The 20,082-nt window shown below is 35.3% G+C and overlaps 1 protein-coding gene across 1 annotated transcript in view; it reads left to right on the top strand.

The window, feature by feature from the left end:
* The window catches only part of FMN1 (formin 1), an 89,242-nt gene that overhangs the window by 32,732 nt on the left and 36,428 nt on the right, over positions 1 to 20,082 (top strand). Inside the window, exons 8-12 of the mRNA XM_081345392.1 lie at positions 1,094 to 1,182; positions 7,509 to 7,638; positions 9,340 to 9,486; positions 13,731 to 13,790; positions 16,537 to 16,657. Of these exons, the coding sequence (XP_081201518.1) occupies positions 1,094 to 1,182; positions 7,509 to 7,638; positions 9,340 to 9,486; positions 13,731 to 13,790; positions 16,537 to 16,657 (547 nt within the window). The remainder of the gene's footprint in view (positions 1 to 1,093; positions 1,183 to 7,508; positions 7,639 to 9,339; positions 9,487 to 13,730; positions 13,791 to 16,536; positions 16,658 to 20,082) is intronic.

Genomic DNA, 20,082 nt, shown 5'->3' with positions numbered 1-20,082 from the left:
TTCCTTCCTTCCTTCCTTCCTTCCTTCCTTCCTTCCTTCCTTCCTTCCATCCATCCATTTTATCAATTAGCTGGATCTCCTGCCTTTATTTTATACAATTCAAGGCAGCATCCAAAATGCTCTCTCCTTAATATTTTCTCCACAACTCTGTAACGTGTTTTGGATTGAGAAAAAATGATTCACTCTAAGTCATCTAGATAGTTTCCATGCCTTAAAAATTCCCAGTTGAATTATTATATTGAACCTCAGAATTGCATGGTTTTCATAATACAGATTGGGCCCCTTTGTATATTTTGTAATAATTTGTATTAAATTACTTAAAGTATCTTCATCATTTTAGAATATTTTAGAATTAAACACTTGCACTTGGTCACAATATTTTAACAGAGCAACAGATATCAATATGCCTATATGCAATACAGTTTAATAATCCCAATTTCTTAACTGACTGCTGAAGTTGTTTCTCTGTTTTGTTACAAAACAATATTTTTTAAAATAATAAGACATTGGAATTGGATGATTGGATTAGCAGATGTCTCTCATCACATCTTGAGAAGAATGAAAGAAAAATTAGTTCCTTTTTATAGGAAGCTTAAGAAATTACTTGAATTATTATGATATAAATCCTATCTTTGTACAGCTATACTCATCAATTTATTGAGATTTCCAAACTAAAGTGTATGTTTCCATATCTATGGCAATGAATTAAAATATATATCGTAGAATAACTTTTTAAATTTTTGTTGTTCAGACATCAACGTATATGTATCTTATCAATGGTATGTAAAACAGAAGATTTTAAAACAATGTAAATGGCTCAATCTAGGAAGAGAAATATGGTCATGGAAGACATTTTTTTCTTGTAGGTCAAAAATGACATATAAGAATGTGCTGCATGTATTTTCTTTCTTTTTACTTTTAAATAAGTCCAGTCTTTGTACCATGCAAATGTAAGATGCTCTTTCTGTTTTGACTGTAACCAACTATACTTGTCGAAGCTAATTCAAACTTTCATACTTCCAAAAATAGAAGTATTCCCAGCTTCCGGATAAGAAAGATAATCTCACACTTGTTTTTGTCACTGAATCTACAGAGAGCACAGAAGGATGAACTGGAAAAAGTAAAGAAACATTATGACACTTCAACAGAAGAAGAAGTTAAGCTACTGGACAAACCTGAACAGTAAGACCAGATGGGCAAGGTGCCCCATATTTTTCCCAGTCATTCAAAACGGTCTTGAAAAGCAGAATGCTTGGTACAGCATTATGACAGAACAACATGTCTGAAGGAATTCCCAAATGCCCTATTGTTGTTTGTTTTTCATTCCCCTTTGGCTAAGTATGATTTGTGGTGACTTCATAAACATGTTCACGTAGTTTTCTTGACAATGGTATAGAAGTGGTTTGCCACTGCTGTGCACTGGAGGCTTTAACTTTAGCTTTCACAGTTAACCCAAGATCAGCTTCAGGCTGGCCCTTGATGTAGATAGCCCAGTCTTAGGAGATGTCTACCTGTGCTTTTGCTAAATATCTGAAAACGCAGAGATTCTGGAGAAGTAGGAAGCTTCTTCCGTTGCTAAATCTGGGTGGAGAATTTCTTAATCAAAATATTTGTTATTGTAATTTCAAACCATTACCTTTTTTATGTCAGGTAGGGTGAGTGAGAGCTCAGGTTATCCAGAATTATTTCTTTAAATACAGATTTAAAAATTAATCCTGTTAGCTAAAATATAGATTTTAGCAATCCTGTTAAAATTAAGTTGGAATCAGGCTATATATTTGGTTAAGGACACTCCTAGTTGCTGTCACTTTTTTCCTTCAAACAAACAAACAAAAAAAGCATTGGAAATTCAACCCAGACTGAAATTCTGTGCTCTTAGGAAGCTTTTCCTACGCCTCGGTCCCCTTGGTTGTGTAACCTTTTGGAGGTGGTAGAAAACACCACAAAAATGTTGTACAGTACTTGCTGCTGCTCCTGTTACTGAAATAACAGGCTTGATGCCATCTGGCATCAAGAGAGGAGTTTAAGGTAACTTATCTTTCCCATTTCCCCTGTCTATTGGTGTTCTGTACCAGCCTACTACCGGCCCTGCAGAAAAGGCAGGGACAACCCCTTTTACAAAACGGCAAGAGGCTGGAACTAAGCCTGCCAAATTTATTAACATAAAACAGAGCAAACAGAGCAAAGAGAGCAAACATGAACCATGAAACAGGAGCTATTCAAACGGTTGCCTTCAGCAAACCAGCCCTCCCACACATTCCCCTTTTAAACAGTTCAGGGCGTGGCTTCTCTCTGCCTCCTTCCGAGGTGCCCCATTGCTTTCCTCTGTTTACTCCTGATTGACTGCCTCCTGCGTCGGGCGTCCTTGAACAGGGCCAGCTGTGGGTCATCTTCATCCACGCTGTCAGGCTCACACAGCTGGGTCTGCGTTGTGACCAGATGGGAGGGGCCTGGCTGAGGGCTCTGCGGAGCCTCAATACTATCCTCAGCAAGGTCTCCAACACCCCCCTCCTCCTCCTCTGAATCATCCGACCCAACTGCCGAACCCACAGGTTGACCCTGAATCACAATTGGTGTGTTGTCAAGTGGAAGTATTTCATCCCATTTTTTAAAGAGGATGAAATGGGAGAGATTTTTGTGTTTCCAGTGATGGTGAGAAAAACAATAAAATGCTATGCTATGATACTACAATAGGGATGTATCCTGGTTCAAAGATTTCTACATCAGTATCAGTACATGGACTACAGCATGAGAGAAAGATTCTTATTGGTGCTAATCAAAGAGAGCCTTTGTAGCCACAGAAGGAGCTGATCAAAACCTGCTGCTATTCAGATGTTTTGAAACTGCAAAATCTATGTTGGGAAAGAATTCAAGGGTTGGAGTCTCAGTGCATCTGGCGAAGACTGCATTTTCTTTTTCCTAACTGTCAGAAATGTAGTAGATACTGCTGGCTTACTGTATATGGCAACCTCCCAAGCTTGCTTTTTATTTGAAAAAAATCCACAAATATGTATGTAACATCCGGTTTGGCTTTCTAAACTATTCCTACCGAGGGAGAAGCCTAACATGGAAAAACACTTACATTTTACTTGTTATACTGAATCCACTGAAAGGTAGAACAGATATGAAGACTTCCGGCATGTTTAATCCTTATATGGATACAAAGATCACAACAAAGGAAGACACTTACACTAATTAAGAGCCAGGATTCTAGTTCAGTTTAATTAATACGTAATTGATTAAAACATTGAAATCCTTTGTCTCTATAGAAATCTTCATGATTTATAGATTGAAGGTTGATTATTCTCAAGATAAGAATTGTTCTTTAAAGCAGTAAAATAATCTCAGACAGCAAACAATTCCCAGCAAAGTAAAATTAGTAAAGTGATATGGTAATAATAATAAAACTAAATTTCAGATAAGCAGCTTTCACAGGATCTAGAGCAGGGGTGTCAAACTGCTGGCCTACGGGCCAGACGCGTCATCCGGAAGCCATGCCCACCCCATTGCCGGCAATGGCAAAACAGTCCCGATACATCTCGCAACATCACATGACATCGCAAGTTTGACATGTCTGATCTAGAGCAATGTAAAAGCCTGGCATACTCAATATATCATCATCACCATTTTAGTCATTGTCTATCCACTAAACCAGGGGTAGGCAACCTCGGCTCTTTTATGACTCATGGACTTCAACTCCCAGAATTCTGGGAGTTGAAGTCCATGAATCATAAAAGAGCCGAGGTTGCCTACCCCTGCACTAAACGGATGAAAGTCTGCATGTTTCCAACCAATATAGTACTGAGTTTTCTTTTGCCAATTGGACCCAGAATACTTACTGATGTTGTCAATCCATCTTGTTTTAGGTCTCTTTCGTGGGCACTTTTTATCAAATGGGATCCATTCTATGACTGCCTTGGTCCATCTGCCATCAATCCCTCTTGCTATGTGACCAAACCATTTCCATTTCAGTTCTTTTACTCTCTTGATGATATCGTATACTTTCATTTGTTCTCTAATCCATGAGCAGGTTTTTCTTTCTTGTCTTGTAATGCCAAGCATGTATCTTTCCTTGGCTCTTTGTGCAACTCATAGCTTTTGTATTAATTGTGAGGTTAGTGTCCATGCTTCACCAGCATATATTAGAGCAGGTAGCACACACTCATTTAAAATATTTCTCTTCAGGCATAGGAGGATATTGTTCTTAAAAGTTAGTTTTGCTTGCAGAATGCCTGCCAACCACATTTAACATGCCATTCAGTTTCCTTTATTGTATCACCTTCCATTGAGATCTGTTGGCCAAGGTATATGTAGTGGTCTACTACATCTAGTTCTTCTCCAGATATAACATTTTTTCTTTCTTTGGTGAATTTATTAAACCTGGCTCTTTTTCAGGTTTAATAAATGGTTTAAGGTTTAAGCCAAATGGTTCTCCTGCTTTGTACAGCTCTTGTATGCGTCTTTGTAGCTCTTCTGGGTCTTGTGAGAAGAGAACAACATCATCTGCAAATCTTAAGTGATTTAAATAGACGCCATGATTTTTATTCCATCTGTTGCCCAGTCTTTTTGCAAAAGTATTGTTTTGCAAAATACTTCTTTAAGGCAGGCTGAAAAAAAGATAGGTGATATTGTATCACCTTGTCATACACTTCGTTCTGTGTTGATTTCCACTTTAAGTTCATTAGGCCAAATTCTCGCCATTGTTTTTTCATATATTGATTGTAGTAAGTTTATGTAAGCAATGTATTAGTTATTGCTTTCTGGAATACTGAATCAAAAACTTTTCATAGTCAATGAAAGCCATGCACAAAGGCATGACTTGCTGAACAACCTGGATGTGTTCCATTGTGCTGTAGCCACTTCTGAACCCTACCTGCTCCTTTGCTATGCATCATTTAATGTTCTTAATATTCTTTTTGCTATTATCTTGGTGAAAACTTTGTAGATGACTAAAAGAAGACTTATTGGGTGATAGTGCTAAGCTTGTAAGCCGCCCTGAGTCTTCGGAGAAGGGCAGGATATAAATGGAATTTTTTAAAAAAAATCATCTTGGGTCCCTTTCTTGTGTATAAGAATCACTTCGGTATTTTCCCATGCATCAGGTAATTTTTCTTCTCTGAGGTATCTTGAGTATAGTTTTACTAGTATCTTGTGTAAACTCTGTTCACTAGCTTTCAGCTTTTCAACTACAACATAATCATTTCCTGAAGCTTTGCCATTTTTCATTAATTTTATGGCACTTGATACTTCCTCCACTAGGATATCTGGCAATTCCTCTTTTATGGGTATTGTTACTTTTGAGTGATCTTTATCTTTGTATAGCTCTGAATAGAATTTTCCAATTATTTCTATCATGTCTTGTTCTACACACAGAGCCACCTTCATGTTTGAATGCAAAAGCCTTCTTTGTATTTAGAAGCAAGGATTTTGTTCTATTAACCCCTTTGTTTTCTTCAATTGTCTTTTTCACATTAAACTGATAGGTTTCTTCTTGGATATGTTTTCTTATGGTCTTGCAAAGTTCAACGTACTCCAGTTTATTAGTGAAACTTCCAATATTCTTCATTTTTTCATTAATAATTTTATCAAAGATTTTTGACTGTACCAAGTGTTTTTCCAATGGTGCTATGGATGTAGCATATTCAAGAATGTTTTTAACTATTTCTTCATTTTGGTCTGTAATGTTCATCTCTTCCAAATTGTGCAATAGAACAAAGCAATTTGACAGCTTAATCTCAAAATTGCTGTTCTCCTCTAACTCTTTATTTTTGTTTTTTTTGTGACATCTTTATCATTTTCATAGCATTATCATTTTCATCAGACAGACTATCTTCACTTTAGCTCATACCATTCTATGGCCACTTCCAACGTTAAAACAATTGATGGCAGTACAATTGCAGAATATGGTTTTAGCACTTGACATGAGGTAGTCAATTTCACTTGTGTACCCAAATGGACTCTTCCATGTCAATTTTCTGCTAGCTTTTTTCTTGTAAAATGAATTCATAATGTAAAGTTCCTTTCCTTCAGCAAAATCTACTAGTCTGTCACCTCTATTATCTCATTCACCACTTCCATGTGGGCCAGTTGCTTTTTCTCCAGGTATTGTTCTTCCTATTCTTGCATTAAAATCACCCATTAGTATTTTGTATGAGCAATTTTCTTTGTCTTGAAGGCAGGCCACATTGTCATAAAACTCTTAGACCTCATTATCATTATAGCTCATTGTTGGTGCATAAACTTGGATGATTTGAAGCTTGTATTGTTTGTTCAATTGAATGATGCATTGGACTACTTTGTCTGATATACCTTCAAATTTTATTACAGAGTCTTTCCATTTTTGGTTGATTAGAAAACCAATTCCGCCTCATAGTCCATCTTTGATTCCTTTAGTGTACAGTAAATGCCCAGTCCTATCAAGCTCAACTAAACATTTGTTCATTGTGTTTTACATAATCCAATGATATCCCAATGTATATTGTTGAGTTAGCAGTTCTTTTAGCTGAGTGTCCGTTTTCATTGTTTGAATGCTGACTATTCCTATGCCGAAATAGGCACAGGCAGCCTGATTTAACCCAGTGATTCTTAGCACCCTTTGCCTTTGGTCTTCCTGCTGCCGTGGGTAGTTGCCCTAGGCCTCTAGGGAATGAGGACTATTTTTGAGGTTGCATTGGAATAGACCACACATAATCTGTCACACTGGGCCAATGTGGGTTGGCAAATGTGATCAATATTATTCTGGGGTATCCATAGTGGCCTATTTGCCTTGGGAGACCCTTCTGGACATATAGATGTCCGATGACAGCCCATGATTTCATTTACCCACGCAAGCCCCTTCACCTCGTCAAGGTCCCGATCACAGAAGGATAGAAGGAGACTCATTATATGCTGGACTATAATTCCATTTATCCTCAAGCAATGCAATTTACTTTGATAGCTATAGATGATTAATGTTATGATCATCATACCTAAAGGGTGCTGTATTGGGTTAGTCTCAAGACTCTAAACATCAATTTTTGATAGGAGATTAAGATACATTCCTGTATCCTCTTTGCTACCCTATGGAAGGAAGTAGGGTAGATCTGTATTATTAAAAGTAGAATGCTTATATTACATTAAATAAAATAGAATTAAAGTTTCTATTTTGAAGATTAATTTAGGAATATGCCTGGGAATAATAAAATTGTCATAGGATACTGACTCATTGGACCCTAATCAAATGTCACATAACCACAGCGGGACTAGAACTTTTGTTTTTAGTTTTGTTTCTCTCCAGCAGAGGGCGGTATCTCTACCTTTCTATTTCTTTCAGACTTTATTTGTGATACACTGTGCTGGAATATTGAATTTATCTTTTCCAATAAAGATAAGAAGATTATTTTTATTTTATTCACAATTTAAAACATATCAAGAACTCATGTATTGTCAGTATTTCTCTGATATATTGGATTATATAATGTAAAATGCAGTCACTTGATTGAAATATATGTTTGCTCCTATTTTCACAGATTTTTATATGAGTTATCCCAGATCTCCAACTTTGCTGAACGTGCCCAATGTATAATCTTTCAATCTGTCTTCAATGAAGGGATAATTGCAGTTCATCATAAAGTTGACATTATTCATCATGTTTGTAAGGTACTTGGATCAAAATGTGTGGCATTCTAAGGTTTATTTTTCTTCATTGAATACAAGTATTTCTGAGTAAAAATGATACAAAATTGATTCAACTCTAGTTAAAGTAGTATATAATGTTGTGCTGCCTAACAGATGTCGTTTTCAGATTTTATAATCTTTATGAACACCAAGTATTTTAAGTCAAAATGACCTATTAAAAATTAAATAGCTTCAGTATTCTATATTTAAATTAAATCAATATCTTATTTATATAAAATATAATAGCACAAGTAATTTGTGTAAAATCATAAATGAAAAAATATGTTCCAATTTTTTACAATTACAATAGGCATAATCCAGCTCATTTATCATGAGCATATTGTAAGCTTTCACTTACATCTATAAATGCTTAGGGCATAATAAATTTAAAATTCCAATGGATCTTGCAAATGTTTATTTTCAAATGCAACAAAGCAAAGTACTGTATCAATTTCAACACTGACAGGATCCAAAGAGATGCCAGGTCAGAACAGCTTTCATGAAACTACAATAGGCATTTGATTCTCAGATAAAGTTTTGAAATAGAAAACAATTTTCTTTTTTTATTTTCCTCATTTTTCTGAGTTTGAATATTGTTTTTGAAGATTTATTTTAAATCTGGTAATGTAGGGATTCAATATTTGGTTGGATCAGTGACAGATTATTATGTTGCTTTAGAGTTGCAGTGTGAACTTCATTTACTTTTCTACTGTATAATTTCTTGGGGGGAAAATTGAGGCCTAAGTCACAACCTAATGGTCTCAAAGTAAATTTATTTGTCTAATTTAACCTATATTTGTAAATTGGGCTGAAAAGATTTTGCACTTGCTCACCACTCATCAAACTTGATGTAATTCTACATACCTACCAGCAGGGGGATGAGAATTTCTGAAGCCAGAAGATTTAAAATTCATGACTGCTAGAGATGAGATAGGGACATTCTTGCCCTCTTCTTGTGTTTGCATCTCCTTTGGAAGTTAGCCCTTCCTTTGAATCCCAATCCTTCAAGTGGATTAAGGTGGAGAGACTGATCTGGGACTTGACAGGAGAGCAAAGAAAGCACCATGTCTAGGCTTAATTCTTGGTATAAAAACTATTTTGTACTTCTGATGTGGATCTAGTTATATCCACATAGCACAATTTCTTCTGTGCTTTGTTCACTTTTTGTTGAAGTCTGCGATTGCTATATTCATTTATTATGCAAAACATTTATCCGGTGTTTCTTTTAGCAGCTAATAATATTAAAACAACAAAAATATCAACATGACAAATTATTTATTTTACCAACCTCGGAAGGATGGAAAGCTGAGTCAATCTTGAGTCAGGCTTGAACTCCTGGCAGACAGCAGAGTTAGCTTGCAATACTACATTCTATGGAATAATAATAATTAAATAATAATAATAATAATAATAATAATAACAACAACAACAACAACAACAACAATCCCAAAGTCATCCAATTAACTTTCTAGCTGAAAATTGTTGAAGTCCTAATTCAATATGCTACTAACTTGAGCAGTGTGAGCTCTCAAAATAATGTCATGGCCCAGAGTTGATTTTAAAACCTTCAGAATTATTGCATTTCTCTGTTAGCATATTTCACTGTCTATGTTTATAAAGAAAAGAAAATATTTATTCAAGTAATATTTTTCTGATATTATAAATTATTACCACATTTTTCAGGAGTTGACCACAAAGAAAAGTGTGAAAAGTATTTTAGCTTTGATTCTGGCTTTTGGAAATTATATGAATGGAGGAAATCGTACACGTGGTCAGGCAGATGGATTTGGCTTGGAAATACTTCCCAAACTAAAAGATGTTAAGAGCAGAGTAAGTACTGTATGTAGTTTAAATCATGATTTTTAATTTTAATTGAATTCAATCTTTTTAGCGGGCATTGCTTTGTGGGTAGACATCTGCTCATAACCAAAATGACAAAATACATGTTATGACATAATGCACTCTCAACTCTTTTGTATTTGAGTGATAATATCACATACATGTATGTAAGTGATGGAGTTTGTGTTACAACATTGTGCTATGTGTTTATCATTAGTCTCCTTCCCCTTGCTTTCACTGCAAATGCCTCTAGCATTTGTTTTTTTCTTCTCTTTGCTGTTGTTTTTGTTTACACATAAGACATACACTTCTCCTATCAGGTAGACCAAACCTGAAATTCAACTCTGGATGAAGGATAAAACTACTTTTTTTGGCATTGGCTATAATAACATGCTCTTCCATGTCTGATTGTACCAATCCTCCCCGCCTTCTTATGTCCCAGTGAATTAGGGAGGTTTATGCTCCATCACTTTTGAATATTATCTTGTTGTGCTAGACTTGTTTCATCCCTTTTTTTTCTAAGTAACGGTTATTGTATATTTCCATCAAGGTAATCATCCTTAGTCTATACACATGATAATTGAGGTACATCTTTCGTTACTCTATTTCACCATTAAAAACCACTTCTATAACTAAAGTCAAATGACTAATCTTAGTCTAAAGAATTTTTTAAACAAACAGAGGAAAAATGGTGCGTATTTTTTTCTGAAACCCAATCCTTATCATGTGTCTTGGAATTACACCGTCCAAAATTCTGGGGGGAAAAAGTGCTACAAGATAGATTCATAAACAGAACTAATTTGCCTTTTATGAATGGGTAATGTGACAGTCAGATTATTTGAACAGAATCAAGAATCCAGTAGATTTTCTTTGTATTTGTTTCTAAATTATATTCCATCCAAATTCAGTGATTGTTGGTATGATAAACAGAAATTACTTATTAATTATTATAATCATATAAATCCATGGGGAAAGGAAGCAAGTGCTATCACATTCAGTGTGATGTCATCCATGTCATCCAACGCATTACATCAGTGTTTTTCAACAAAGCTTGCTAGGGAATTCCGGGAGTCAAAGTCCACCCATCTTAAAGCCTCCAAGGTTGAAAAACACTGCCTTATATACTGGATTGCGCTTGAATCGTGATGCATGTAATCGGCATTACATAATTTGCATTGATTGTTTGATGACATGTAATCTGTGTGATGGCATCAATGCTTCTACTGGATACCTGTCAGTCTACCAATATATATGACTGAACTTATACTAAAAAGGAGGGTCTAAATAATAAAGTGAAACAGCCATATCTCACCATGCCTAATGAAACCATGTGCAATTTATTTCAGTGGATTAACATTTTGGTCTATAAAACTGTTACCTTCATACATCTGGTATATTTGGTACATTTCCTATAACTGATTAGTAGTCAGTCAGTTGTAGGAAATGTAAGGACCCACAATGTAATCACCCACAAGTTCATTTGTTGCAGTATTGTTTATGTTGACTGGCAGCAATTCCCTGAAGAACCAGCACATGCTATGGGGTCAGTAATAGGATCCTTAGCTGCTAATGAAACAGTGTAACCTCCTTTTATATTCACTACATATAAGAGAAAGTATTACTTATACACTGGAGGTGTACTACGATAATATATTCATACTGAAATGGATATATGGATTTGGACTCCTTTTGAATTTGCTCCATATCTAAATCCTGCTGGCTGTAGTCTGTTGAAAAACACACACTTACACTCATTCTAGACGTATTTAGATATATTTAGTTTTATGTTACTTAATACTAATGCAGATAGACACCTAGTCCATACCAAACAAGTTGTACAGTATTAAAGGTAGTCCTCAACGTATGACCACAATTGAGCCCCAAATTTATGTTGCTAAGTGAGACATTTGTTAATTGAATTTTGCCTCATTTTATGACCTTTCCTGTTACAGTTTTAAGTGAATCACTGCAGCTGATACGTTAGTAACACAGTTGTTAAGTGAATCTGGCTTCCCCGTTGATTTTACTTGTCAAAAGGTCACAAAGGGGATCACATGACCCCATGACACTGCAACTGTCATAAATATGAGTCAGTTGCCAAGTGGCCTAATTTTAATCATGGGGATGCTGCAAAGGTTGTAAGTGCGAAAAATGGTCAGAAGTCATTTCAGTGCTGTTGTAACTTTGAACAGTCACTAAACGAACTGTCATAAGTTGAAGACTGCTTGTACAAAACTGTAATTAATCGAAAATGCTTGCCTTTTGGTGGGGAGTGATGATGGTGGAGTGTTAAATTAAGCAATGGTGTGAAAAGCATAGTGCCTGCCCCTGCCCCTGCATCACTGTGAATGTCCTAAAAAGTTTGATATAGTTTGCTTACATCAGGGGTGTCAAACTGCTGGCGCCCGCGGGCTGGTTTCATCATACCGAAGCTGCGCCCACCCCACTGCCGGCAGTGCAAAAAGAGTCGCGATACGTCACGACACGTCATGTGACGTGGCGAGTTTGACACCCATGGCTTACATATTATATAGAAAGACACATCAGATAGTGATTTGAAGCAAGGGGCCATGGGCAAGGGTTTAATAAACAAGAAACCATTCAGAGTGAGGTCAGAAAGTAAGGCTGCTGAAGGACATATCCTTCAGTACCCTGGACAGGTCCCAAGGAAGACTATTACTAATGAGGGCTAGTTGTGACTGAATTCTGAGGAGCGGAAATGAAGAATCCATAGATACTCCTCATTCCGGCCCCAGCCTTTCTCTAGGCTCCACCCTCTATGATAATTAGGCTCTTAAAAGCTGCCAACAGTCCATAGGAGACTTTATATACAATTCATTGCTCATAAGGTGACCTTTACATATATATATATATATATATATATATATATTAATCCCACCTTTATTAATGTTAAAAATAACTCAAGGCAGAGAACGTAATTAATACTCTCTCCTCCTCCAGTTTTCCCCACAACAAAACAACAACCCCGTGAGGTGAGTTGGGCTGAGAGAGAGGGACAGGCCCAAAGTCACTCAGCCAGGTTTCATGCCTAAAGTGGGACTAGAACTCAGTCTCCTGATTTCTAGCCTGGTGCTTTAAACCACTAGACCAAACTGGCTCTCTGGCCTTGATGGTGCAGCACAGTTGGGAGAAGGAATGTCTATAATTTTTTGAAAATGACTTCTCCTTCGTGAACGTTGTATTACAACAGAATCATAAAATCATGTTGTGTAAACTTTGGAGATCATCTAATCTATTCCTCTGCCATGGTCATCCAGATTCTATTGCAGCATCCACCTGCATTGTCAAAAGGTTTCCACTGTTACAATTTTTAACTCTATGCCCAACTGAAATCTGCATCCAAATAGTTTAACCCCATTGTTTCCTGTCCTATTTTCTGGAACAGCTTTGAACACATCTGCCTCACCTTTTACATACCAATTTTTCAGATATTCAAAGAGAGCTAACATGTCTCTTTGCAGATTCCTCTTCCCAAGGCTAAACATGCTCCAGTGTTCCCCACTTAGCTGATTTTTCTTTTTTTTCCCTCTGGTAGCTTACTCCCCCCCCCTAATGTGCCTGGGAGAGATCTGAGAAAAATTAAAATCTCATTGTGTATTCTGTGACCCCCCCCCAGTAGGTTTTAAATTCAATTGGACAAATAATTACTGTTGATACTTACGTAGTATTCTTGCCAAGCCCAATTACTCAGTGTGTGTCCATACAGAACAGGCAGGGAGAGGGAGGGGGCTGAGAATCCCAGTTTTTGGCTTCTGACAAGTTTTAGAATGGAGATCAGGTGCTTTTGTGGGTGATGCTACAGACTCAAATGGCCTCATTTCAACTAAGTCCATGTCCAAGTCATTACTGATCATGACAAGCAACACCTTTATATGACAGAATAAGGCACAATATGAAAAAATACTTTATAAACTTATTTGATTCTGTATTATCCCCATTAAGAGATAAAATTTTCTTGGATGAATTTCTTAAGTCTCCTTAAGTTGCTGAAAATAGAACAGTAATAGAAAACAGTAGCAATTTACTATTAATTATTTATACTATTTGCTATTATAAATTAGTATTCACAGAGTTGGTGGTCACGTCTCCTTTATTAAGAGTTTAGGAAGTATAAATTACAGTAAAATATCCTTTTCAATGTATATTTTTTTAATGTTCATGCTCCACATTTTTTGATATTCTGAAATCTTATTTTTCAATTATCCCTCTTTTAGGATACAGGAATCAGCCTTGCAGATTATGTTGTAATTTATTACCTACGCCATTGTGATAAGGTAAGTTTTTATCAATTACTGCACTGTGTATATTATTTAAGAAGGTTCTGTAGAGTTATGCTTATCTCATTTCTACATGAGAGAAGAAACAGGAACGATAAGGAAAGCAAGCTAGCACACAAGTGAGAAAAATTAAACCTGTTGTCTATTATTTTGACTTTTTGTGTGTGCATATCTTCAATTAAAGTTGAAACATAAGCTACAGGAATGGCTTTACTTCTCTTCCTACATCTCCTAATCCCAACAAAAAAGACATTGTGAGTATGGGATCCTCTTTGGAAAGAATAATAAATGAAAATTATTTAAAAATAGCAGAGCTATCTCACTAGTTTATTTTTTATTTGTAATTAAATTTATATGCCACACTGGGCGACTCTGGGCAACTTACAAACAGTAAAAAGAGAAATATAAAAACAATTAAAATTACATTTACAATTATAACTCTATCGTCCTTCTCCTGAGGTCCCCAGGCCTGCTGGCATACTCAGGACTTGAGGGACCTCAAGCTGAAGGCCAATCTCACCTCAGGAGGGAGAAGATTTCACAGCACTGGTGCCCCCACAGAAAAAAGCTAATCACTTAGGGCCTGCCAAATATAACTCCCTAAGCTAGATATGTCAAACTTGCGACGTTACATGATGTCATGCAACGTATTGGGACGGTTTTGTCATTGCCGGCAATGGGGTGGGTGCGGCTTCCAGATAACACATCTGGCCCGCAGGCCAGCAGTTTGACACCCCTGCCCTAGGCAATGGAACCCATAACATCCCTGATCTGCTTGATCTGGTAGGAGAGGCAGATGAAATTGGGGAGAGGTTGTCTCTCAAAGTGGGGCAGAGTATTAGCCAGGTTCCTAATTAATCAGCTAAGTATAGTTATTTCAACTTTTAAAATGTCATGCTAAACATAAAGCAATATTTATTTGAATATATATTCAGAACATTTATATTAATAATACACAATAGTATGAATAAATGGCTAATGAATTTATATATTTTAAATGCTGCTGGTTTAAAAAGATTATTGTTATCCTTAAAAATGTATTAATAGAGTTAATCTATATGAGTTAAAGTGCGATAGTTTTAATAGTTTATGATTGTTTGCATAAGGTAGATTATGATTGTTTGTATTCTTATACCCTGTACTTAGCTCTGGGAAGTCGGGGAGGGGGAAGGGAGGGAGGGGGTGGGGAGGGTTGGGGAGTGGGAAGGGGGTGGGAGGGGAGGGGGTTGGGAGGGGTTTTGTTTTGTTAAAGATAAAATGTATTGTAAAACTTTTCAATTAAAAAAATGTATTAATAGCAATTCATTTATTTATAATAAATGGATATTAAAGTGTATGAGAGATGATAAAATTAAAATATTTTTCAAAATTCTGCTTTTCCCAGGAAGCTTAATTTAACCACACTTGCAATCTTTCATAATTTTAATACTATCTATATTTTAAAGGGAGCAATTTGTAGATCTAGTCACATAACTTTTTGGATTTCTTAGATTAAAGAAACATTTAAAGCTTTTATTTGAATACTTCATTAGATATACAAAGTTCAGATTTAATAGTTATCAATAGGTTGTTAATTTATATACACTACAGAGACTTATATTTTAACTTTCCAGTCCCAAGATATTGGAACTTTGAACTTCTAAAGACCCAAAGTTTTATAATTGAGTGAAGATTTCCATAAGTAGAAAATAAAAGTTGGGGGTTTAATTCATCCTGGAGCACTCTTCGAATCCTTTTCAAAGAGTTGTGATACCATGAGTAATAGCACATAAAAATAAAAGAGAAAAGGGAGTATTTCTAAATTACTCCTTTTATTTATTCTTGCGTAATCCTTCTCTGGATTAAAGAACTTCCTATAAATGGCAAAAGACAGTTACAAGCCATTAAACTACAACTAAAAATTAGGATTTGCTTATGCAAAGATAACTTTGTATCTTTGTTTTCGCTGCATGCTAGGCAATGGTTTTCAATGAGGAGCCAAGGCTAAGATGAATGGATAAACAGAGAAAACACTTCCGTGCTTACTGGAAAAGTTGCTATTCATTAACCAGACACTTTTGACGTTTTCCTCATTTAGGGAACTGTGGAAATAAATAACGTTGCCAGATATAAATGTGGGTGTCATCAGCCACCTATGACATCACAAAAGCTGAATGTTTCTATGAGACTTATTCTCTCTGAACAAATGTGGTACCTTATTTATCAATTTATGCATTGGATTTATATTCTGCATTTCTAACTGTGATAGCTTGCAACGTCACAGTAGAAATCAAATAATTAAGAGTCATTAAAGCACAGTCAAACAAATTTTATCTCAGGAGCCACAGTGTTTGTCCATCAGATACCTGCCAGTAAAAAGATAACCGGAATTTAGAATTTTTGACAAGAAATTCCACAGTTTAGAAGCCAAGCCCAAGGTGAAGGAGGTAAAAGAGGGTAAAAGCTGTGCAATCATAAAGGAATACAATACAATAAGTACAATGCAATAAAGTTGTATTAACACGATGAGCTGTCTTTAACCTAGATGGTGCTAAAATATTAAAATTACTATGTACTATAAATATAATTTGGGTTCCTTTGGAGGACACAAGCATTTCATTGGGGAGATTTTAATCTGTCTTCAGGGGAAAGGGGTAATTTTTTAACTTGCATCATTTATTTACATATATAATTCATGAAACATATCTGTTTCAGTAGGATGTATGGCATTGTTATAGTTATTGGTTTTAACTTTCTTGTTTAGGACGCAGGAACAGAAAAGACTGTCTTTCCATTGCCAGAGCCCCAGGATTTCTTCCAGGCATCACAAGTAAAATTTGAAGACCTGATAAAAGATTTAAGAAAACTAAAGAGAGATCTAGAAGGTAAATAAAATCTAGTTTCCTTTTGAAAATATGCTTTTGGGCTTCTGAGCAATCCAGTTTTTCAAAATCTTTTTGGCAAATTTTCCCAAGTAAATTGGCTTTGGATTGCAGCTTTGGGTAGATTACTGCTGTTTGAGCTGTGCTGTAGCATATCCACGTTATTAATTTATCACAATTAAAAACAAAGCCAACAATAAATATTTTTCATAATGTTAACTTTAGTTCTTCAATGTTAAAAGAACATTGCATTTAAGAACTTTAAAGAAATTTGCTTGAAGAATATGAGTTTTAAGCAAATGTCTTCTAAGTTTTCTACTGGATTACTGTAAATTTAACCTTATAGGTAGAATTCAGTATGTACTAGAATTGACCCTAATTTTATAGTAATATTCAGTAACTTTTGATGGACAATGAATACTAATGGAAAAGTTGAATAAAATAAGCAATTTGGGATAGAGTTGACATAATGTACATATCAGTAAAGGCTGTGCTTGCAACTCAAAGCAAAAATTCCATTTGAAAATGATTAAGTTCCTTTTAAACAGAATAGTCTCTTGGCTGCAGTGGGTAGAACTGCTGTCATATTCTCAAAAGAAGCTTATATTATTTATGCATTCTCATTGCTTATAGATCAAACACATTGTATCAGGCCATTTTCCAACAAGGGAAACAAGAATTTCAAATTTTGGCCTTCTGCTGTGAGTTAAAAGAGATTAATAAAAGTCGTTTGCATTTTTTTTAAAGGAGATTGGCAAAAATTAAATTGGGAGCTGTCATAAATTATATTTATGGATATAAAACATCTTAATATGTATAAGTTATTGGTCATTTCTGCTCTCTCTAAACAGAAATTTTCTTGAAAAATTCAAGGATTCTATCCACAGTTGTCAATAAAATTTTTCATTAAACAATTTATTCTTCTAGCTAGCTATCTCTGAATAAGCTCAGATTTGTTCTAAAGAAAATTTCAAAGGTGGTAAGGAAATATCAGTTGTTGTTTATTTAACCTTGCCGTCCCTGAATGCTCTATCTCCTCCCATCTCTTGGTTCTGTTAAACCTTCTTGGCCTACCCTCCCATAACTTTGTTCATGCTGAAATGTGATCTGTGTTTGATCTGCCATTTTCCAGAAGTATCATTCTCATGCTATACATCTGACATGCACAAGCAGTGATTGTTGTAACAGGAAGTCAATAAAATGCTGGGTTTTTTTTTAACATTGCATATTCCTTAAAATAAGTAGAGAAGTTTTTCAGCCTTTTTTTCTATCTCACCTGTCTATTTCACAGTCCACTGAAAATAAACTTTATTCTCCTTTAAGATACAAGTCATTTGTTTTCCATGTGTTTTTATATATAGTTTTATACAGTACCTTACAGGTAATCCCCAACTTAACGACAGTTCATTTAGTGACTGTTCAAAGTTACAAGGGCACTGAAAAAGTGACTTATGACCATTTTTGACAGTTATGATCCCGACGATTATGTGAGCAAAATTCAGATGCTTGGCAAGTGGATCATACTTATGACCGTTGCTGTGTCCCAAAGTGATCACCTTTTACAACCTTCTGATGAGCAAAGTCAATGGGGAAGTCAGGTTCACTTAAAAATCATGTCACTAACATATCAAATGCAATGATTCACTTAACAACTGTTACAAGAAAAGTCGTAAAATGGAGCAAAATTCACTTAATAAATGTCTCATTTAACAACAGAAATTTTGGACACAGTTGTGGTTGTACGCAGAGAACTACCTGTATTTATCTTGCGGTAAGGTTGAATTTTATAGTTCAATCTTATAGTAGCAATTTTAAACAATTGATAAAAATTTATCTTATCCAAGAAATGCAACAGGGCAAAAAAGAGGTAGAATTTTGTCAGATGGGAGCAAATTTGGAAATTTTGCTAAAGTGGATTTGTGGCAGATTTGTGATAAAACAAATATTGCTGAGAATTAATTTTGTCTAGGCTCATCCTAAAACTTAAATTTTAAAAAAAAATCTCTCCTGGAGATGAAGTTAATGTCTGAAGATCAGTTTAATTTGATCAGAATTATCTGGTAGAATATGCAAGAGGAGAGTGGAAGAAGAGTTTTCAGTTTGTTATTTCAAATAACTTAAAAATGCTAATTAAAAATGGGAGCGGAACAATAGAATATATTAAAACTCTTTCTGCAGAAATGACAGAGTGTTCCACAAGAAAATGAAGTATGTTCTGCTATTATCTCCACTTGAAACTAGCACAGAATAATGTTAGCATTTTTATTTTCCCAATTCTTATTCTATCTTTAACCTATTTAAAGACATTATAAGGCAGAGAGTTTTCATGAATTTAGTGTTGATCATTTTGAAGAGAAGGAATTCTTCCATTGGCAAGGAAACAGCAAAATATTAGAGACCTATCTCAAGGAGTGGAAACAGTGGCCGGCTTTGCCAGGTGTTTCTTAGGAAGTGAGATATAATTCCATATATACACTTCTACTCTGCTCAGTTCTGTACAAAATTCCATTTTAATAAATATTTTATTTACAATTTTTCCTGATTGCGATGCCATTTTTATTGTTTTTTAGAAATATTTACTGTATATGTTATGGTTTGATAGCTTCTTGTAAGCTGCCCAGTCACCCTGAGGCAAGATGGACAGCAAATAAATAATAAAATAAAATATGACCTTCTTTTACAGCTCAGTCAGAGTTTTATTGTGGTTGTACGCAAGGTACATCAGGTAGAATTTAAAAAGGTGTAGAGCTGGGAATAATATTAGAATAATATCTGGTTTACAAAATGAATTACTATACCAAAGTTAAGTGTGCCTAAGTCCAATTATAAGTTCTACGTAGGATAATACATGCGAGAATACAGACTTCAGAATCATTACTACAGTGATGGTTTTATGCATGAATTGCTGAAAGAAGATGCTTATTTTACTCTAAATTTGAATTCTTGAATTTATCATCTGATAATTTGAACTGCTCTAGTGATACATTTAGCACCAATTCTCCTTAGTCGTACATAGCCCAAAAGGGTATAATGTATCTCCTCTCCATGAACTCAAAATTCAACCTTATTTGCAACCAAAAGTAACAAGAGCATGGTGGTTAAAAATTGAGTTTTGGTTAAGAGGCCAAGAAAAAGCATTTTTTCTTCAAACAACTATTTTTGTACATTGTCAGACACAATACCATGTGAAATGTTTTAATTGAAAAGGATATTGTTTTTGCATGTGAACAAAATATCTGATGAATCTATGTAGTTTCTGGCAACCATTAAAAAGCTGTGGCTGTTGGCAAAATACTAGTAAAAACCTAAAACTGAAACAGATGTCATTTGCAAAAACTGTCTTCAGAGAAGGCTACATCTAGTTAGCCAGACAAGCACAAAATTTCCTATATACAATATTAGATGAACAATATTAAGTTTAACTGTTT

This window comes from Vipera berus, assembly GCF_964194415.1.
Source record: "Vipera berus genome assembly, chromosome: 1".
NCBI classification, from domain to species: Eukaryota; Metazoa; Chordata; class Lepidosauria; order Squamata; family Viperidae; genus Vipera; species Vipera berus.
This window is presented reverse-complemented; position numbering and strand designations above follow the sequence as displayed.